Raw genomic sequence first — 23,382 nt, forward strand, 5'->3', positions numbered from 1 at the left:
GGGTGAGGGTGGGTGAGGGGGGGGTGAGGGGGGTGTGAGGGGGGGTGAGGGGGGGGTGAGGGGGGTGAGGGGGTGAGGGGGGTGAGGGGGGTGTGAGGGGGTGTGAGGGGTGTGAGGGGGGTGAGGGGTGTGAGGTGTGAGGGGGGGTGAGGGGGGGTGTAGGGGGGTGAGGGGTGAGAGGGTGGGTGAGGGTGGGTGAGGGTGGGTGAGGGGGTGAGGGGGTGAGGGGGTGAGGGTGGGTTGAGGGGGGTGAGGGGTGGGTGAGGGTGGCGTGAGGGTGGGTGAGGGGGGGTGTGGGTGGGTGAGGGGGGTGAGGGGGGTGAGGGTGGTGAGGGGGGTGAGGGGGGGTGAGGGTGGTGAGGGGGGGTGAGGGTGGTGAGGGGGGGTGAGGGTGGTGAGGGTGGTGAGGGGGGTGAGGGGGTTGAGGGTGGTGAGGGGGGTGAGGGGGGGTAAGGGGAGGGTGAGGGGTGTGAGAGTGGGATTGAGGGGGGTGTGTGGGGGGTAAGGGGGGGGTGAAGGGGGTTGAAGGGAGGTGATGGAGGGTGAAGGTGTTTGAGGGGGGGTGTGAAGGTTGTTGAGGGGGGTGTGAAGAGGTGGTGAGGAGGGGTGAAGGGTGTGTTGATGGGGGGTGAAGGGTGGTGAGGAGGGGTGAAGGGTGGTGAGGAGGGGTGTGAAGGGGAGGGGTGAAGGGAGGGAGGGGTGAAGGGGAGGGGTGAATGGGAGGGGTGAAGGGGAGAGTGGTGAAGGAGGGTGGGGAGGGGGGGTGAATGGGGAGAGGGAGAGGGAGAGAAGGAGAGGAGATAAAAGAGTAGGTGCCGACCCATCATCATCAGTCAGTTCATCAGCACACCCTGATGATGGAAATGTGGTGGTTTGCTGAAATATTGTGTTGTTTGAGATGGATGAACTATTTCGACATTTCCTCAAGTGTTTCTTCACATCTATGGAACCCAAAGTGATGCTTCTCCAGGTCAGCTTCTAGGAGATGTTTGTTTCTTCTGTAAATAATGTACGTTAGTATTTTAGTACCCATGACTAAAAACACTGGATGGCTCAGTAATATTCGTACCGGTCTTCTTTTAATGGGAATTTTTAGTCTATTACAGTTTAAAACATGTTTTCTATCTCCTCTGTACTGCACACCAGGCGAACCAATTTCCTTATGATTGGTTTTTCCAATGATCTTCAGAACATAGAGGTAATGTTGGCTACTTCACATGCCTTGTTCAGACTTAGGTATGAGATAGTTTTGAGAAACAATTTTCGCAATAGCACACCCAGTTGCGAAAGCACACCCAGTCTCATCTTTATCCACTTCCTCTCACCTTTTCGCAAAATTGTCTCCTGCTTTCTTTGCTTTCTATAACTCTTCTATACATTCCTTCGGAGTTTCAGCCTTTGCCCCTGAAATAGAGGAGTAATAGTCCCACAAGGTATGCAGGACAACTTCTGTTAAGTTTGGAAGGTAGGAGATGAGATGCTGGCTGAAGTAAAATTATGTGGTCAGCTCATGAATCATGCTTGGATACCTCAGTCAGTAGAACATTTGCCTGCAAAGGACAAAGATCCCAGTTCTGGTCCAACAGAAACTTTTAATCAGCAACAAACTTATCATCCAACAGAATGTTTCTAATCAACAGACACTCCACTGCAGAGGAAAATTCATTCTGAAGATAAACAGTGTTGACAAAGAGCAAACATTTAATACCAACTTAAGGAAGAATAGGAATACTGAGTCTAAACCTTGTTTTGAGGCCTGCAAGAAAATTATTAATTAAATGTGAGGACAAGTTGGATAGATAAGAACTAGAACTGCAAAAATTATTCATTACTAGGGAGCTAAAATATTATCTAGAGCACTGAAGGAATCAAAGAATAGTGCATTAAAATCATGCAAGTAATGAGTCCTAATTTAGAAAGATCTCATTCGCAACCTAAATAAGATTATACTTTCACATACTCTCCACTCAATTTCTTCAAATAAGACTTTTAAACTAAATTTAATAATAAATAATAAAACATGTTAAACCTTTAGTGCATTGGTCCCTGCATACTGTTTACTGATGATATCACCATTATTAGCCCATAAAAGCTGAAATGTATTTCGTATATTAGATGGTATTCTTCCCTCTGGAGCAATCAAGCCTAATTTGGTAAACTGAATTTCCATAACAGCTTTTGCAATGGCAGTCTGGAAAATAAAAGGAAATTGTCATGTGTACAAATGAGGAATGAAGCACATACCATAATTATACAATTATATTGGCTAACGAACCTGCACAACATTTGTCCTATCAAGGCAATCAATGCAGTTAACCCTGAACACACCTTTCTGACTGCATATCAATCCCTCTCGATCTCTCCAGCAGTAGCTCATATCTTTTATAACATCAACAATATTTTCAATCAGAATGGAAACATTTTCAAAACGCATTCCACGGCTGAAAATAAACAAGAAAGTTTAACAGCACACTGAAATTTGTTTAATTAATATTGAAACATTAATTTTCTCTAAACAGAAATCATTCTTTTTCCTGGTAAACAGAAGGAGTTACTTTAAAGCACTTTACTCAACCTTCTAACTCACTCACATTTTTCCCTTCAGAAACAGTATCAGTTTTTGTGGACTGCATTAAAAGCAAAGAAGAATTGTAGAAAAACACACACACACACAGAGAGAGAGAGAGAGAGAGAGAGAGAGAGAGAGAGAGAAACCAGAAATTGCTTACTACAAAGAAAGTTTGAAACAAGAAAGAAAAAAAGCACTGAAGGAAACAGGCTTCAGCATAGGAAAAAAGTAAGAAAAGGAGGTGGTAGTAAGAGGAGGAGGAGGAGGAGGAGGAGTAAGAAAGTACAAAGAATAAAATTTGAGGAAAGACAGTACAGAGTCCGATAAAATATAATTGAGACTGCTTGCATTGCTAAGGAACCATTTGTCATGGTACATTAATATTTTTTCCTTCAACTATTTCCTTATAATGTGCCAAGTTTCCTCAAAATGGATCAACCCACGGACAGTGATGAAACATTAACTACAGACATATTCTTAAGTTCAAGCACAAAATTTCATATAATAGGCTGGGCACAAAATAAACCAAACTGATGCTGCAAACTTACTTATTTACCATAAAAAATTTATTGAATGGGGTCACCTTCAAAGTAGGGTCACATTGAGTTTACATGTGTCTGTAATCTTTCCTTTTACTATCAAAAACATATTTTAATCTCTTTTACTGTGAGACCACACAAAGGAGCTCAGCTGTTTCTGGCTACAAGAGGAATAAAAAAAACTGTCAACAGTAAATTGCTTGTTGATTGGCACTGAATTCATCATGTTTAAGGACAGTTCATGGTTTAAAAATGCACTAATATGCCCTAACACATAGTGTCTTAGTAATGTCAGCAGCCTCATTGCTTGTATGTCGATATATGTACGCCTCTCCGTGTACGTACTTTATACTTATCATTTCACTTATTCACATATTGTAGGTAATAAATTGAAACAACATGCAATATAAGAACAATAGGTCAAAGTTTAAAGAATCACAAAAAAACATCTGTCCTTCCAATACACTACTGATGCAAAATTTATATACAAGAAACCTTGTAGCGTCTGTTGCAGTGCCTAAATATTTTGACTAATGGTTTATCTGCCCCTAAATTACAATGAGAGTGTTAACTATTCAAAATGTACCATACTTCACAAACCAAGTCAAACTCGTGAAGTTTTTGGATAATACCACATATTGTCCTCACCCGAGAGACCATTTCTGAGATCATGCAATCGAGAGATTTTACAAGTGAAATAGTTTTCTGCTACGACCATTCTTAGAAGAACTGGTTCATGTGTATAACCATCTTCTTGTACCCTGCCAAAGTTGAAGAAGGGGAGTAGTGGTCAATATTGAGAGCCCCAGCACTGACATTTACTTGATCTGTCAGCAGTCTGTTTTAGAGTGCTGTTGAGCATTCCATCTAGTTTATGGAAAAGTACCTCTTCAAAAATCCTGGGAAAATATATTTAGCAACACCACAGAAAACAGACCAAAAACAGATAAATGAAATGTTTACATTACTGTCCTCAATTTACTACATGGTAAGGGTGTACACAAAAGGAATTTCATTGAGATGCACACACAATGAAATAAAACAACACTTGTTCTTTAACAATATATCGCATATAGGTGTCACAGGAAACAAGATGAATGTGCCTGAGTATGTATGTGAACAACACATGGATGTCTGTTAATGTGCAGCAAACAATAATAAGCTTTTATTATTATTATTTATTTATTTATTTATGTAGGGGAGTGGAGCTGGAGATAGGAAGAAACCATCTGAAATCTACAACACGATTAAGGTTCACTACAGAGGCAGTTGTTTAATACAGCTCCAAAATGATGACACCAAGCCAGAATGAACAGCAGTGAGGAATTGTGTGTGCAAATTACGACAACAGAACAGCAACTGTATCAATAAATCCATGACAACACGTGGATCATTGTCTATATTAGATTGGGATATCCAGGATGGAATAATGACAATATTATGAGGACAGACTGCTACTCACCATACACTAGAGATGCTGAGTTGCAGATAGGTACAACAGAAAGTCTGTTAAACAAGTAAGCTTTTGGCCAAAAGGCCTTCTTCCGAATTAAACAACTTGTGCCACACTCTGGCCTTGGCAGTGTGAGTGTGTGTGTGTGTGTGTGTGTGTGTGTGTAATTTGGAAGGTGGTCTTTTGTCCAAAGTCGTACTTGTTTAACAGTCTTCTTGTTGTGCCTATCTGAGACTCAGCATCTCAGCTATAGAGTGAGTAGCAATCTATCCTTTTCATAATACTTTCATTGTCTAGATTACTTTATATAAATATATCTAAAAACAAAGATGATGTGACTTACCAAACGAAAGCGCTGGCACGTCGATAGACACACAAACACAAACATACACACAAAATTCTAGCTTTCGCAACCAACGGTTGCCTCGTCAGGAAAGAGGGAAGGAGAGGGAAAGACGAAAGGGTTTGGGTTTTAAGGGAGAGGGTAAGAAGTCATTCCAATCCCGGGAGCGGAAAGACTTACCTTAGGGGGAAAAAAGGACGGGTATACACTCGCGCACACACACACACATATCCATCCACACATATACAGACACAAGCAGACATATACATACTTTATATAAATGTATGTTGTCCCCTGCTTGTGGTCTCACAATAGTGTTCTCACTTCCTGAGCACTGTGTCCTGGGTTCGATTCCCAGCGGGGTCAGGGATTTTCACCTGCCCAAAGATCACTGGCTGCTGTTGTCTCGTCTTCATCATCATTCATCCCCATTACGTTTGGAGGAAGGCAACTGCAAACCACCTCCATTCAGACCTTGCCTAGTACAGCAGTGCGGGTCTCCCGCATCTTTCCCCTACACTCTGTCCATTTCCAATATGTATGTTACGAGAGATACAGTTACTCTGAGAAAAGCCACTGTTACTACTCCTACATTACTCATCTGCTGTTTTCATCTAATATAGGGTGAGCAAAAAATGGTTCAAATGGCTCTGAGCACTATGGGACTTAACATCTATGGTGATCAGTCCCCTAGAACTTAGAACTACTTAAACCTAACTAACCTAAGGACATCACACAACACCCAGCCATCACGAGGCAGAGAAAATCCCTGACCCCGCCGGGAATCGAACCCGGGAACCCGGGCGCGGGAAGCGAGAACGCTACCGCACGACCACGAGCTGCGGGCTATAGGGTGAGCAGTACAAAGTCCCAAGAGACTGGAAAAAGGTACAGGAAGTTTTGTGTATAAGAAAGGTAAAATAACCGATCCACAAAATTACAGACCAATACCCTTAACATTGGTTTTCTGCACAATTCTAGAAAATATTCAGTTAGAATATAACAAATTTCCTAGTGACTGAAAAGCTTACATCCACAAATCAGCTTGGTTTTAGAAAGTATTGCTCATGTGAAACTCTCAGCCTGCCCTTTTCTCACAAGATATACTGAAAACTAAGGATGAAGGGCAACAGGCAGAGTCCATATTCCTTGAGTTCTGAAAAGCATTTGACACAGTACCCCATGGCAGACTGTTAAAAGAGGTATGAGCATACGGAATAGGTTCCCAAATAAGTGAGTCACTTTAAGACTTCTTAAGTAATAGAACCCAGAATGTTGTCCTTGATGGGAGTAATTGTTCATTGAGAAAAAAGTATCATCAGGAGTGTCCCAGGAAAGTTCGATGGGACTGTTATTATGTTCTATATACATAAAAGATCTGGCAAACAGGGTGAGCAGCCTGCTGATGATGCTGTGGGGTATAGGAAGGTGATGAAGATGAGTAATTGTAGGATGATGCAAGATGACTTAGACAAAATTTATAATTTATGTGATGAATGGCAGCTGGCTCTAAATGTAGAAAAATGTAAATTAATACAGATGAATAGGAAAAACAAACCTGTAATGTTCACATACAGCATTGATATATCCAACATGACACAGTCACATTGTTTAAATATCTGGGTGTAGCATTGCAAAGCTATAGGAAAGGGAATGAGTATACGAGGAGAGTGGTTGGGAAGGTGAAGGGCTGACTGGTTTATTGGGAGAATTTTAGGAAAGAGTTGTTCATTTGTAAAGGAGAGTACATATAAGACGCTAGTGCAGCATATTTTGAGTAATGCTCCTGTATCTGAGATTCACACCACATTGGATTAAAGGAAGACATTGAAGTAATTTGGAGGTACTACATTTGTTATCAGTAGGTTTGGACAAGGTGCAAGTATTATGGCGATGCTTTGGGAACTCAAATGGAAGCCCTGGAGGGAAGGTGATGTTCTTTTCAAGGAACACTAATGAGAAAATTTATAGAACAGGCATTTGAAACTGACTGCAGAGTGATCCTACAGCCACCAACATACATTTCGCATCAAGGTATTCATATTTCTGAGTCCAAGTTTTCCAATGAATTGCAGAAGCAAATACTGAGACATTGTGTTACTTTGTTATAAAATATTTCAGGGTTTCCAGTTTACTGCCTGATGTTGACTGGCAACCTATCACAGGGTACCCTCCACCATTTAGCATACAGTGGCTTGCAGAGTACGTATGTAGATGAAGATGTACATATGCTTGGTAATAGCAGTTTGAACAGAAGGGTCGTATTTGCAGAGGGAAAAATTCTAGGCAGCGTCCTGTGTCAGAGCAAAATGTTTATCACATTCGAGCAGCATTACAGCAAAGCCCACAGAAATCAACATGTTGATTAAGTCTTGAGCTTCAGATGCCACCAACAACCATTTCTATAGTACTGCATAAACAATTATGCTTGAAATTTGACAGACTGCAGTTGATTTCGGCATTTACCCCAAGAGATTATGCTGCATGACTGACTTCTGCACCGAGATGTGGGCAAGGATGGACAATGATAGCAGCATGTCAAAGAGATTAATTTTCAGTGATGAAACAATGTTTAAAACTAATGGTAAGGTTACTCAGTACAATGTTCATTCTTTGCTAACAGAAAATGTTCATTCCTCCCTGTAACATGAACAATATTTGTCAGAGTTTGATGTGTTCTGTGGAACATTGAGGGAGAAGATTTACAACCCCTTCTTTTTCATCAGGAAAACCATCACAGGCATTGGCTACCTCAGTATTCTTTCTTTGTGGCTTCTGCCTCAATTGCAAGAATATTCCAACATCATTATCTAGTAACAATATACTGCACCTCCTCTATTCCACTTGGCTGTATGATAACACCTATACACATCTACCTGGTGGATGGCTCAACTGTGCAGGTGCTGATAAAGTGTGGTGCACATGGCCACCACGATCACCAGACTTAACTCCATAATGGTGTATATGTGGACAAAGAAAAAAAATTACCGGATTTCCTGATTAAAAATACAAGTTCTCCCCAGTGAATATACACTTTTTCCACGTTAAATGACAATATACGTTCATCAATCCTTTGAATGGTTAAGATTTTATACACCGGCCTAGAACTTTCTGGTGCTTTAAAAACGTACCCGGTAAATAAAAATCTTTGATGTGCTGCAGCATGTACACTGCAATTTTCATATTACAAAAGTATAAATCAGAATTCCACAAAACAAACACATTAGTTTCCAAAGTATTGAAATCGAGATTGAGTTGCACTTTTGTAAGCCAATCATGGCTCATTTCATGTGATCTAGCTAGCGGGTGAAAGCAGATGTTTAGTGCATAGGACACGTGATGTAGTCAGTCTACAGCAATATCACTGTTAAGTAGTGTAGGCACACACATAGGGAAAGCTGATAGTTAAAATTAATATACATAGTGCAGCAAGAAGAAAAGTTAAGCTTTCACATAGAGGTTTTTTTTTTTTTTTGTGCGTGTCACACTTTAAGATACATCACACATATGTGCCAATAAAACTTTAAATAACAACATAAATGGCTGGTCCTCTGAGCTTGAAATTCTTCTAACTTGCTAGTTCTCAAAGAGTGAAGTTTGAAATGAGAGTCAAACGCTATGTGGTTCAAGAAAGTCATCACACATTTTCACATGTAACATAATTTACCTTGCATAAAAGGAAATTTGCTTTGAAAGTAACACTTTTCAAACCATCATTCACAATTTATTCCTGTGACCTATTAGGAATAGGATCCTTTGCAGCAGTTGCTATAGAGTGCCAGGAAACAGGCATTCCGTGCGTGTGCAGTTATGACAACACAGCAAGCCTGTATTTCCCATGCATAAAACACGAAGATGTCTTACATTACATCAAAGTAAACACAACATCAGAGGATATTCCAAGAGCATTGGGATTTCGTAAACCATACTAGAATGCATAATTTGACTTGAAGTGTGCATTCGTATGTCCAGATTCATAATGAAGTAGGCCCCAACCTGGTATTAAGCTTTTCCATGTGGTTTTCTTCAAGTAAAAGTACTGTATTACCTCATGTTTGGTTCTTTATTATAGAATAATGTCATACATATCAAAAGATGAAAACGTGCACTGTAAATTCAGCAAACAGCTGAAACTAGCCAATAGTGTGGAATGAAACATACTCAGTTTCAAATAAATTGACTGCCTCAGTGGAAAAGATTAGTAAAAGCCAAATTTCTTTAGCAAACCAACAAAAATTACTTCATAATTATGCAAAATGATTAATGCTTGACTGCAAAAAATGTGAAAATACAATAAAATTTCAAAACTTAAACTGATGACATAAATTAGCCTTCCATAATTATGGGAATGTATTTTAATTCACTTGATAGCTCCCAGACACAGATATCCGTTAGGTTTTTATTTATGTGAGAGCTGTAAACAAAGACAAAACAGTAAAATCACTAAATGTAAACATGCATAACAAAGGCTACCCTGTCCCCACTACAACCCAGACTGCTCTGCGCATGCAGGAATCTGGCAGCTTGGGCGTGCGCACTAGTAACATTTTTCCAGGTAGCATCTGGCTGCTTGTTGCTACTGCTGATACATGTAACAGCCACACTTCAAGTAGCCAGAAGTGGGAGAAGGAACTGCTCATATGTGACTCAACTGCACTTGGGCATGAGCCCACTGGCAACTGTTCAAACAAACCTAATGTAAATAGTTGTGACGTCAGCACACATCTTAAGTAGTTTGTTGTAATTAAGTATTACATAGTCTTCATCCAAAAGCCTTTGACACATTTTGCTGTTGGCAGATGCTTGTATATACAATGTGTTGTTTTGTTGTAAGTGGTGCATTTCCTTTGCAGCTTAAGCAGTAGTTGCTGCTGTCGTCGTCATCCTCCCCTCTTGTTTCTGTTTCATTGATGCAGTACTTTTTTCCAGTAGCAGGAAACAGTAATATTCTTTGTTAGAGTATCAGTTGTTACCAGTCAAAATTATAAAACTTAACTGAAAATTAAAACAATGAAAAATTCCCGGAATTCTAAGAAATTCCTGTGTTTTTCCCAGTTTTCTCATAGATCAAAAAATTCCAGAGTTTTTCCTGGATTTCCTGGTTGTCCCTGAGTGTATACACACTGCTCCATGCTATTTTTATGGGGTTTTGTCCCACACCTGCCACAATCGTCACTACAGCTATGACAGTGAATCGCAGCAGCAGTGGAGTATTACCAGCAACATGTTTGGGAAGAGTATGAATATTGTCTCAAAGTTTGCCATGTGACTCAAGAAGCACATTTTAAGACCCTGCAGTCTGTAAAAAATAACTATCAGAGATACTCTATTAATATGCTAATGTTTGAAGCACGTTAAGTTATACCATTTCATTTGTATTAATTTTTGAAAATCTTAAGGTCTTCTGTGCTCACCCTGCACATTATAAAAAGCATTTAAGCAACTTTCCACACACCACTGTCAGGATCTATCAACTACAGACATTAAGGTTACATGAAATTCATATTTCTGAGTCCAAGTTTTCCAATGAATTGCAGAAGCGAATAATGAGGCGTTGTGTTACTTTGTTATAAAATATTTCAGGGTTTCCAGTTTACTGCCTGATGTTGACTGGCAACCTATCACAGACTTTTGCATTAAAATATTAAACTCCATCCCTAGAGTGGTACAGGGATGCTTCCCACCTGACCTACACTACATCCTAGCCCACCTCTAGGCCACTCTCAATCCCAACCCCTTGCCACAGGGATTATATCCCAATGGAAGGTGTAGGTGCAAGATCTGCTCAATCCATCCACCTAGTACTTCCTATTCCAGTTCTGTTACAGGATTATCCTAACCCACCGGAGGCCGAGCCGCTTATGAAAGCAGCCATGTATAGTACACTCTGCTGCTCTGATTGCACAGCTTTTTATATTTGTATGACTACCAACCAGCTGCCCACCAGGATGAACAGCCACTGCCAAACTGGTCAGGAACATGGCAGACCACTCTGTAGCACAATATGCAGCTAAATATAGAATGCTCTTTTTTAATGGCTACTTCACAAGCCAAACCATCTTGATCCTCTCTTCCACCACCAGTTTTTCTGAACTGTGCAGATGTGAGTTATCCTTATAACACATTCTACACTCCTGAAATGATCCCAACCTCAACCTACAGTAACCTACTATACCCATACCCTCCACCTAACAGTTTCTGCCTGCTCTGTCACCCTATTCATGTCCCCTCACCCTATGCACCCACCAGACTTTCCCTTCCCTGCTCCCCCCCCCCTCCCCCAACTTCCCAGCCTCCCAACACTAAGAGCTCTCCCCCCCCCCCCCCCCCCCCCCGCACCAATAGCCTGCTATCCCTTCCCCTTTCTTGCAACATTCCAGATTGCCACTCAACGTGGCAGTTGCATTCTAATCCAAGTTGCAGGAGATGGCAGTCACATGCATGAGGAGTGCTTGCTTGTGTTAATGTGTGTGTGTGTGTGTGTGTGTGTGTGTTTCGTGTGCATGAGGTGTGCTTGCTTGTGTGAATGTGTGTGTGTTTTCTTTTCTAAAGAAACTAAATGTGTAACAGTCTTTTCATTGTACCTGTCTGCAACTCAACATGTCATCTTTACAGTGAGAAAGAATCTATCCTTTTCCTAATACTGTTGGTGTTCCAAGCTTGTTTCCATTGCTTGATTTTGTGTGTAAAGTAAGATTTACTTAATACTGCATAAATATAAATCCCTGGAAATTCTAAGGGAAGAAGTGATATACAGAGAAAATGAAAGGTTATCCATAGCTTGTACAGGACCTAGATTGTAATTATAATAATTTAAGGACATGAAAGGGAAGCATTATGTTGAGAAGAGTATGGGAAAGCACTGTAGCCTATCTCTAATGTTATTCAGTCTGTATATTGAGCAAGCAGTAAAGAAAGTCATGAAGAAATTTCGATGGGAGGTTAATGTTCAGGAAGAACAAATAAAAACTTTGCGGTTTGCCAATGACATAATTATAGCATAGACAGCAATGGACTTGGGTAGTACCTTGAAAAATGGTCATAAGATGAGTATCAGGTGAAGTTAAGAAAGGGAGTGAGGAGGGGGTAATGGGGTGTAGTAAATTAATTGAGGCAATGCTGAGCAAATTAGAAAATGAAATACAAAAACTAATAAATAAGCTTCATTATTTGGGCGGCAAAATAACTCATGACAGAAGTAGAGAAGATATAAAATGCAGGCTGGCAATAACAAGAATTTACAAAAAGCTGTTAACACTGAATATAAACAGATATCAACTTCTTTTTCTCTAGGTATTTGCCTGGAGTGTAGCCATGTGCAGAAGTGGAACATGGACAATATACAGTTCACACAAGAAGATTATAGAAGCTCTTGAAATGGAGACTAGTTTGAGGTATTGAATAAAATTGAGGAGAAAAGGGATTTATGGCACAGTTCATAGGACACTTACTGAAGTATTAAGAAACTGTCAAAATGGAAACGAAAGGAAACATGGTGGGTAAAATTGAAGAGGTTGCAGTAGTTATGCAGAGATGAATAGCCTTGCACAAAGCAGATTAGCAGAGACAGCTGGATAACCTCAGTCTTCAAACTGGGGTGGGGGAGGGGGGGAGGGGGGAGTAACAAAAGCAGCACAGCATACACACAACAAGTGCACTATGAACATTTAATATATCAGACACACTGTTTTTATCAAAATCAGAGGATGGTGAACTTTATCAGTCTTTATTCACTTCTCAAATGTTTCCAACAATTATTACAGGGAAACTAGGAGTGTAAAAATTTTCAACTGATTTGTGTGCCATTTTATTGAAATATAATAACATGAGTTTTATTTTAATTGATGAAATGACACTTCAGCAATTCCGTGACCTTGTCCCCATATGACTGTGAAGACTTCAGATGTCTATCAACTTTTGGTGTTAATGTTCTAGTATGTGATACATGTGATGTTTTTGTAAGATTATGTGCTAATAAATTTTAATCAACTTTAATCAACTTTAGAAAAGTGATTACTTACAAAAAAGACAGGGTCAAGTTTAGCTATAAATCTACAATTGAACTTTATGTTACCTAAAATAGTGATTTTAATATTTGTGGAAAATAAAAAGAGAGAGATGCAAGGGCAAGTTTGAGGTGGAATGCAGGTGGCCTAATGCCTACACTGAGCAAGGTATGTGGGTTGACTGGAACCTCGATTGTTCTGTTTGATGCCACAGGCACACATAAATGGTAAGTACCATATCACCTCGGAGGAGTTCACGATCTGTGTAAACTTTGTAGGTTGATGACTACAAAGCCTTAGTTGACCATTATATTACTTCCTTTCAGTTTCTCTCCTCCTATTTTCATGTCTTCTTTAAATTATAATTTCATTCACTATCTTATATGAAATGATTAAATAACTGGGCCCCAACTAAAGCTCCAGTAACAGCACAGCTGTTGCACACTCTCTTTCGTAAGTGTCACTTAAAGACTATGCAGACAACAGATTATAATAAATAGCAGTAATTCACGCGTCTTTTGCAATTACATTAATTTGTCATGGTCAGCTTGGAGATAACTACGAAGTAGGGAGAAATGAAATGTCTACCTAAATGTTGAACACACAAACAGCCACTCAGTACAAACATAGATATGTATGTGACAGGTGTTCCTTAGTGTAAACAGTCTGCAGAACACTTACATTTACAATGAGTATTTGGACAAACAGGTAGTGAGATACAGATAGTTAATGTTACTATAAAACCAGAGAAAAGGTACAATCTGACTTTATGGTGCTGGATGTTAACCTTTTCACATCGAAGAGGGGAAGGGTAGGAGGAGTGGATGGTACCCTTATATAGTGGTTGAATGACTAGGGCAATTAAGAGCCACAGTAGCACAATATGCTTGCAACAAGAAAAACTATGCTTTGATCATGCTGAGTGGAACACAGAGGAGTATACTTAAAGAGACAGCATCTGAGGAAGCTCAAGAATCAGGTATGGATCCTTAGAAAAGTAAGAGTAAGTTAACTCAAAACATAAAGGAAAAGAGGTGTATAATAATTAGCAGGGGGAATAGCCTTATATATAAATATATTGCTTAATGCATAGGGCAGGCGTAACAAGGAAGAGCTAAACCGAAATGGAGGAAAATGGACTAATGTGTAGGAACACTATCACTGTGAAAATTGAACAGTTGTTAGGAAGCAGACTACTGAGGAAAGTGATGTACTTGATAGTGTTTACAGAAGCAGAATATTGTTGGTTTTAAGGTTTATTCCAAAGGTGGAAAATAGAGGACCCTACCTAACCTGTAGTGCCAGTACTGGGTTAAAAAACTAATAATAAGAATGGAGTTGCCTGAGAAGTGTGTGCCACTCCTCATGTAGGTAATAATGGAACAAATCTGTTAGTATAATTATTAAACTCTTAATTTAATAATAATTTTTCAGATAGGTAGTGAAGTATACACCATTCTTTTGTTTCATTAGTAAATACTTTGGACCAAATTGCAGACAGTTAGTAAAAAGCAACTGCAGTTTTCATATCAAATCAAGGCATTATTGCTTGTTCATAAGAAAATGCCAAATACTGCAGAAACAAATATAAGTGACAATCTGAGCAGTTTACTGTGGCACTTGGAAAACCATTTCAAAGTATACCAAATTAACAATTCCAGCTAGCTAGCAACAAGAAAGAGCTGCCTTGAAGCAAATATATGAAGGAAACAATGAATACTTGTGCTAGTAGAAAAGTTAGTCAAATTCTCCATTTAGCTCCCTGTTATTTTGTTCTAATATGCAGGTTATCCAGAGTGGTATAGATACATAAATAATGACCTTAAAAGGAATGAATCAATACAAAATTTAAACTCTCTACAGACTAAAACAATTTTTTAACATCAATATTCAGTGCATTACAACATATTTTTCTAATTTTCTACAATAAATGTATTTGTTTTAGCTGTACACAAAACTTTAAGTTTGTAAAAGTTGACATACTACCTGCTGGCATCTTTCTTGGGTTCTACATCCAACATTTAAGGACTTTTCAAACCTTTCACAAGGCTAAGTTCGTTGGTTGGTTTAAAAGAGAGGGGCGATGGGGGGGGGGGGGGGGGGGGGGGGGGACCAAACTGCTAGGTCATCGATCCCTCGTTCCAATTAAAATAATTCCACAAGGGTGGGAGTAAAATAACTGAGACATGCAGAACACAGCTAGGAAAAAGGAGAAAACCACAAGACAGACAGAAGGGCAACAAACAATAAAATGGAAAAAAAATCAGACAAGAAAACCACAGACACACGCAAGAAACATGTAGAAGAGATCAAAACAAGAGAGCAGATTACCATGGCTGGCTGACCGTGGGAATAAAAAGGAGAAGCCAGCCACCCTAAAAGCACTAGGGTGGAGAACACAGAGGGACAAAGGACAAGTGCTAAAACTTAGATCAAATGATAAAAAACACCCTCATGAATAAAACGTAAAACTAAACCTGCTGTTGAGGCATTGTTGCCCAACACTGAAGGTAGGGTACTGGGAAAGTTAGAAGTGGGCAGTCCAGCAACAGGTGGACGACCATCATTTGTGAACCACAGTGACACCGAAGTGGGTCCTCGCAACAGAGAAGGTAACCATGCATTAGCCACATATGACCAATGCGAAGCCAGCAGAGGACAACTGATTCCCTGTGAGAGGAGCACATGGAAGACTTCCACACATTCTTAGTCTCCTTGGGGGGTAACACGCAGTTTGTTGTGCTTACTGTTATGCCATTCTGTCTCCCAAAGCCAAAAATCCCTGCGGCGTAAGACAGAACGCAGGTCAGTTTCAGAGATGCCCATCTCCAGAAGTGGTTTCTGCGTAGCCTATTTGGCCAGCCTGTCAGCAAGTTGATTGCCTGGGATTTCAACTTGTCCTGGGGCCCACATAAACACAACTGAACAATGGGACTGTTCCAGGGCATACATCGGCTCCTGAATGGATGCTAACAAAGGATGGCAGGGTAGCACTGGTCGATAGCTTGTAGGCTGCTCAAGGAGTCAGTACACAGGAGAAATGACTCGCCAGTGCAAGAGCAGATATGCTCAAGTGCACGGGATATGGCCACCAGCTCTGCAGAGAAAACACCGCAGCCATCGGGCAAGGAGTGCTGTTCAACATGTCCTCCATGAACGTACGCAAAGCATACATGGCCATCAGCCATTGAGCTGTTGGTGTAAACCACTTCATGGCCCCTGTACATGTTGAGAATCGAGAGGAAGTTATAGCGGAGAGTCGCAGAGTTAACGGAGTCCTTAGGGCAATGCGAGAGGTCCCACAGAATCAGTGGCCTAAGTGTACAGCATGGAGGTGTACATGAATGGACCTTGAGGAGAGGGGGTAACGGGAAGGACTCCAGTTCAGACAGAAGCCACCAGACACAAACCTAAATCATAAGCCCTGACCTAAGCCACCGATGCAGGAGATGAACCACTATGGTTGGGAAAAGCAGTCAGTAATTTGGATGCACAGGAGAACTACGAATGTGTACACCGTAATTGGCGAGCAGCTGTGCACGCCCAACCTTCAATGGAGGGACTCCGGCCTCCACCAGGACACTGATCACCGGACTCATTCTAAAAGCTCCCATCGCTAGGTGAATGACACAGTGGTGCACTGGGTCGAGTAAATGCAACACTGAGGGCACCGCCAAACCATAAACCAGACTCCCATAGTCAAGGCAGGATTGAACGAGGGCCCTGTAGAGCTGCAGCAACGTAGAGCAATCTGCAGCCCAGTTGGTGTTGCTGAAGCAGTGGAGCGCATTGAGATGCTGACAGCACCACAGCTTAAGCTGACAAAAGTGAGGTAGCCAAGTCAATCAGGCACCAAAAACCAGTCCTAAGAATTGATATGTCTCCACCACAGTGAATGGATCATCATTACGGTAAAGTTCTGGTTCTGGATGAACGTTGTGACGCCGACAGAAACGCATGATACACAACTTTGGGGCTGAAAACTGGAAGCCATAGGCAAAGAGCCCATGACTGCACCCTGTGAACGGCTCCCTCTAGGTGCCGCTCAACAATTCCAGTAGTGGAGCAGCAGTACAAAATGCAAAAGTCATCTGCATAGAGAGAAGGTGAGACCGATGGCCTGCTAGACCTTTAATAGCCACTAAAAATAGAGAGAGACTCGATACAGAGCCCTGCGGAACGCTGTTCTCCTGAATATAGGGGGAACTATGGGAGGCACTGACTTGGACACGGAAAGTATGGAGCAACAGGAAACTCTGGATAAAAATCTAAAAATTGGGAGTGGGCCCCGGAGACCCCACTCATACAATGTGGTAAAGATATGTCGCCGCCAAGTTGTGTCATATGCTTTACGTAAATCAAAAAAAGACTCCAACCAGATGTCGGCGTCTGGAAAGGGCTGTTCAGATGGCAGATGCAAGGGGGACAAGATTATGAGTGGTAGAGCGACCCTGGCGGAAGTCACCCTGACATGGAGCCAGTAGGCCACGTGACTCCAGGACCCAGCCCAACCACCAACACACCATACATTCCAGCAACTTACAAAGAACATTGATGAGGCTGATGGGCTGTTAGCTATCCACCTCAAGCGGGTTTTGACCAAGTTTGAGCACCCGAATAATGGTGCTCTCGCGCCATTGCAATGGAAAGATGCCATAGCACCAAATCTGGTTGAAGATGAATAGGGGATGTTGCTTGTAGTCAGACAAGAGATGTTTAATCATCTGACTGTGGATCCGATCCAGCTCAGGAGCTGTGTCGGGGCAATGCGCAAGGGCACTGAGGAGCTCCCATACTGTAAATGTGGCATTATAGGGTTCACTGTGATGTGTAGTGAATAAGAGGACTTTCCTTTCTATCAGTTGTTTGAGGGTGCAAAAGGCTGGGGGATAGTTCTCTGACACAGAGGCTTGAGCATAGCGCTCAGCAAAATGTTCAGCAAAGTGCTTGGCAATCGCGTTTGCGTCAGTAGATAACACGCCACTGATGTTAATGCCAGGGACACGTGATGGGGTCTGGTATCCAAAAAAACGTCTGACCTTTGTCCAGACTTGAGAACGTGATGTATGGCACCCAATGGTTGAGACATACCTCTCCCAACAATCCTGTTTCCGTCGTATTATAAGCTGGCGAACACGGGCATGGGGCCGCTTACAGGCTATTAGGTGCTCTAGGGAAGCGTGTCGCTGTAGATCTCGCCGATGCTCTATATTTGCCTCAGTGACTTCCGGCAACCACCAAGGGACTGTCTTTCGCTAGGAGAACCCTAAAGAATGAGGCACCACATTTTCCGCCACAGAAACTATCGTTGTAGTGACCTGCTCAACGACAACATCGAGGGCACCATGTGGGGCAGATTCAGTGGTGACAGCAGAGGTGAAGGCTTCCCAGTCTGCCTTGTTTAAAGCCCATCTGGGTAGGCATCCATGGGGATGACGCCGGGGTAGTGACAGGAAGATGGGGAAGTGGTCACTACCATACAGGTCATCATGTGCTCTCCAGTGGATAGATGGAAGAAGGCCAGTACTGAAAACCGAGAGATCAATGGCCAAATATGTGCCATGTGCCACACTGAAATTTGTGGGGCACCTGTATTTAAGAGGCAGAGGTCGAACTGTGACAGTAAATTTTCAACTTCCCCACCTTGGCCAGTAAGCATAGCACCACCCCACCACGGGTGATGCATGTTAAAATCACCCAAAAGTAGGAAACGTTCAAGGAGTTGGTCGATCAGTGCAGCCAATACATTTAGGGGTACTACATCACCTGGAGGACGATATACATTGCAGACAGTTATTTCCTGTGTCGTCCTTATCCTGACAGCCACAGCTTCGAGAGGGGTTTGAAGGAGCACAGGTTCACTACATACTGAGTTTAGGACATAGACGCAAACTCCGCCTGACACTCGATTATAGTCACTACGGTTCCTGTAATATCCCTTACAGCCATGGAGGGCAGGGGTCTGCATTGCTGGGAACCATATTTCCTGGACGGCAATGCAGAAAGCAGATGTAAAGCTTAACAGTTGCCATAGCTCAACCAGGTGGTGGAAAAAACCGCCGCAATTCCACTGGATGATTACGTGATCATGAGACTAGGAAGGCATGAAACACTCAATGAGGCAGTCTATGCCTCAGGGCACCTGCTGCTACCAATGAGAACCTGTGCGATCGACATCCATTGTGTCTGAAGGCCTAGTGAGAACTACGTCCTCAGTGGATGCCAAAATCTTCACCTCATCCTCAGACACAGAGCTTGTAGGTAGTGGTGGTGTGGGTGCCACTGAAGTGCCTTGGTTCTTGGGGGTCTTTTTCTTTTCGGGTTTCTCTTACTGCTTCTTAGGTTTGTCCAGCTGGGAGGGCTTCACTGATTCAGTCTCAGGGACTGAGGAGGACCGTGAAGCCCTATGACCAGCAACCTGTGGTTGCTTCAGCCATTGGCAGTTGTCAGCTTTGCCACTGGTAGGAACCTTGTGAGGGAGTGACCCAAGGGATCCCTTCCTGGCGAGAGGAGCAAAAGAAGACTTACGCTTCTACAGTTGAGAAGTGAGGACTAATATCCCCAATGGTTGGGGGGTGTTGCTCCTGAAGTAGGTTGTGCAGGAGCAACAGGGAGGGAAGTGCCCCCCACCATCAAGGGTGCAGGTGGAGTCTGATCAGTCTGAGAGCCAACCGTACGCGGCAGAACGGAGGATGGTAGAACCGTTGTCGTAGCGGTGGCGTAGGTTGACATCAATGCACAGGATGTAGCCTCTCATATTTTCTCTAAGCCTCAGTGTGAGTCGGTTGTATTCAATTATTTTTCTTTCTTTCTGGAGAATCCTGCAGTCTGGAGAGCAAGGCAAATGGTGCTCTCTGCAGTTGACACAGACGGGAGCAGGGCACAGGGAGTATTAGGATTTGAAGGAGTCCACAATCCCGACAGGTGACACTGGAAGTACAGTGGGAAGATGTATGGCCGAACCCCAGCACTTAAGCATCGTATCGCGGAGGCTTTACGTCACAGTGGTAGACCATCATCTTGACCTTCTCGGGTAATGTGTCACCCTCGAAGGCCACGATGAAGGTACCAGTGGACACACTGGACGAAAAGGACACCTCTCCGCTCTAAATTGGTGCGCAGCCGGTTAATATCAGACTTCAAAATAAGGTCCCTATGAAATATGATACTCTGTACCATATTTAAGCTCTTATGGGGTGCGACAGAAACAGAAACATCCCCCAGCTTGTCACAGGCAATTAGTGCTCATGTCTGGACAGAGGATGCTGTTTTGATCAAGAACAACCATGACTGCATTTTGGACAATCCCTCCACCTCCCCAAACTTGTCCTCTAAATTCCCCACAAAAAACTGAGGTTTCATTGACAAGTAAGATTCCCCCTCAATTCTCGTACATACGAGGTACCGGGCTGAATAAGCTTCGCTGCCATCCTTAGCCTGATGTTTCTCTAATGGTGCAGCCGGGAGGGGGGGGGGGGGCGATTTGGGGTCGTACTTCTTAGCATTGAAGTTAGACCTTGATCGCTTAGAGACTGCTGGTATTTGACCACCAGCAAGTGATAACACACTACACTTCAAGGCATGTCATCCGCCCTGATGCCACCCACTCCTACCAGAGGCCCTCCCCACGGGCACCATCCAGCCGCAGCAAGGGCCACCTGGCAGGGAGTCCTGATGCCCCAGGGTGATAGGCACCTACTCCTTGGCACACCTGGGGAGTTAATGGCGCAGGCATCAGCAGAGTGATCCCTGTGTGATCAGGGAGCTACAAACAATGGGGTACGTGGGGGCCACACCAGAACAGACTGGCTACTGTGCTGGATATCAGGCACAAACAAGTTAAGAAGTCCATTATCGTTGACAGAAAACGATACTGCACAGAGGATAGAGGAAAACGCACCAACAGCTGGAGAATGAGTGGAACTGCAGATCCATGTCGACGAAGGATGCAAGAGGTCTCAGTGCATGATGGACACTGTGCATCATGTAAGGCGCCCTTGCGCAATTGGCTTGCTCTTCGGGAAAATTTTGAAAAATGGAGGGCAAACCCTACAGGGGGTCATCACATAAAGGCCAAAACGTGAGAGACTCCTTTTAGTCACCTCTTATGACACGCAGGAATACCTAGGGCCTATTCTAACCCCTGGACCCACAGGGGGGTCTGGGTAAGTGGCTATTGAAATAGAGAAATCATCGAACAAATGTTGGCTGAAGAACCTGGGACAGAAACCAAATGGCAATACGTAAACAAGTGGTCACCAAAGCCTCAATGGTTTTCTGAAAGTTGTTGTTCACTTCACATGGTGGTGATGTGTGTATTTCCAAAAATTTTGTGGTCATTTATGTTTTCTTAATACACACACTTTTTTTCCTCCATTTTCTCCCTGTGCTTATTACACTGATTTTCTATATTGCCCTTCGATTCTGCAAGTGAAGCAGTAGTTGTAACTTTTTTAAAGTGTAAGTCATACAATAAAAACTCCAGGTTCGAGTGACCGAAAGCTTAACTTATGTTTAAGTGACTTTTAGTAGTGCATGTCTGCAACTTATCGTATCTTTCAAGTAAGGTACAGTCTACCTGAATCTACCTGTTGATTTTTATTTGCATTTCCCCATACACAAATAACCAGCCCAGTCATCGTTTGCTTATTCTGCAGTAACACATTTTTCTCTTTTGTAGCGTATGTACTAATCACTTTTCTATTTCCTTCCATTCTGTTCTGCTCAATAACATGAACTAGTTTTGTCGCTCTTGAGCTTTTTTTTTTTTTTTTTAAGTTCATTGTGTTTTACATAACCGTTTGCACCTTGCACAAATTTCTCATCAGCTTTATGAATCTTATTTGCAATCCACCATTGTCCAAACACAGTGAGAGAGCCCTTTATTATCTGAACACTTCACACAAATCTCATCTACCTTAAAAAAAAAAAAAAAAATTGGGCTACCATCTCTACTATATTATTTTTTACCAGACCACCAGTCACTAATTTAATTTCATGAACATATCTGGAATTTTAATTAGAGGATAGGTTGTCTGGAGAGATCAGCCACCTTAGTGCTTAAAAAAAAACTAAACTCCTCCTGAACAGGTCATGAAGGCCCAACAGTAATTATGGTACTGACCGGCCACCATGTCATCCTCAGCCCATAGGTGTCACTGGATGCAGATATGGAGGGGCATGTCATCAGCACACCGCTCTCCCGACCGTGTGTCAATTTCCAAGACCGGAGACACTACTTCTCAATCAAGTAGCTCCTCTGTTTGTCTCACAAGAGCAGAGTGCACCCCGCTTGCCAACAGTGCTCGGCAGACCAGATGGCCACCCATCCAAGTGCTAACCCAGCCCGACATTGCTTAATTTCGGTGATCTGACGAACTGGTGTTACCACTGCGGCAAGGCCGTTGGCGCCTTAGTGCTTAAAAACAGTTTATTTTCTATAACTGTTGCATTCACTCACGTTGGAGTAGAACAAGTAGTCATATTACACGCACTAATATTTATTACCCCCCCCATGAGCCATGGACCTTGCCGTTGGTGGGGAGGCTTGCGTGCCTCAAGGATACAGATAGCCGTACCATAGGTGCAACCACAACGGAGGGGTATCTGTTGAGAGGCCAGACAAACGTGTGGTTCCTGGAGAGGGGCAGCAGCCTTTTCAGTAGTTGCAGGGGCAACAGTCTGGATGATTGTCTGATCTGGCCTTGTAACACTAACCAAAATGGCCTTGCTGTTCTGGTACTGCAAACGGCTGAAAGCAAGGGGAAACCACAGCCGTCATTTTTCCCGAGGGCATGCAGCTTTACTGTATGATTAAATGATGTTGGCGTCTTCTTGGGTAAAATATTTCGGAGGTAAAATAGTCCCCCATTCAGATCTCCAGGTAGGGATTACTCAAGAGGACGTCGTTATCAGGAGAAAGAATACTGGCATTCTACGGATCGGAGCGTGGAATGTCAGATCCCTCAATCGGGCAGGTAGGTGAGAAAATTTAAAAAGGGAAATGGATAGGTTAAGGATAGATATAGTGGGGATTAGTGAAGTTCGGTGGAAGGAGGAACAAGACTTCTGGTCAGGTGAATACACGGTTATAAATACAAAATCAAATAGGGGTAATGCAGGAGTAGGTTTAATAATGAATAAAAAAATAGGAGTACGGGTAAGCTACTACAAACAGCATAGTGAACGCATTATTGTGGCCAAGATAGACACGAAGCCCATGCCTACTACAGTAGTACAAGTTTATATGCCAACTAGCTCTGCAGCTGAAGAAATTGATGAAATGTATGAGGAGATAAGAAATTATTCAGGTAGTGAAGGGAGGCGAAAATTTAATAGTCATGGGTGACTGGAATTCGAGAGTAGGAAAAGGGAGAGAAGGAAACACAGTAGGTGAATATGGATTGGGGCTAAGAAATTAAAGAGGAAGCCGCCTGGTAGAATTTTGCACAGAGCATAACTTAATCATGGCT

General features: G+C 42.5%; 1 protein-coding gene across 1 annotated transcript in view; it reads right to left on the reverse strand.

The window, feature by feature from the left end:
- LOC126251772 (phosphatidylinositide phosphatase SAC2) overlaps positions 1–23,382 on the reverse strand; it is a 385,804-nt gene that overhangs the window by 254,036 nt on the left and 108,386 nt on the right. The window contains exons 7-8 of the mRNA XM_049952395.1: positions 2,276–2,441; positions 2,030–2,191 (exon numbers count right to left, since the gene is read on the reverse strand). Coding sequence (XP_049808352.1) covers positions 2,030–2,191; positions 2,276–2,441 — 328 coding nt within the window. The remainder of the gene's footprint in view (positions 1–2,029; positions 2,192–2,275; positions 2,442–23,382) is intronic.

Source organism: Schistocerca nitens, chromosome 4, assembly GCF_023898315.1.
Source record: "Schistocerca nitens isolate TAMUIC-IGC-003100 chromosome 4, iqSchNite1.1, whole genome shotgun sequence".
NCBI lineage: Eukaryota > Metazoa > Arthropoda > Insecta > Orthoptera > Acrididae > Schistocerca > Schistocerca nitens.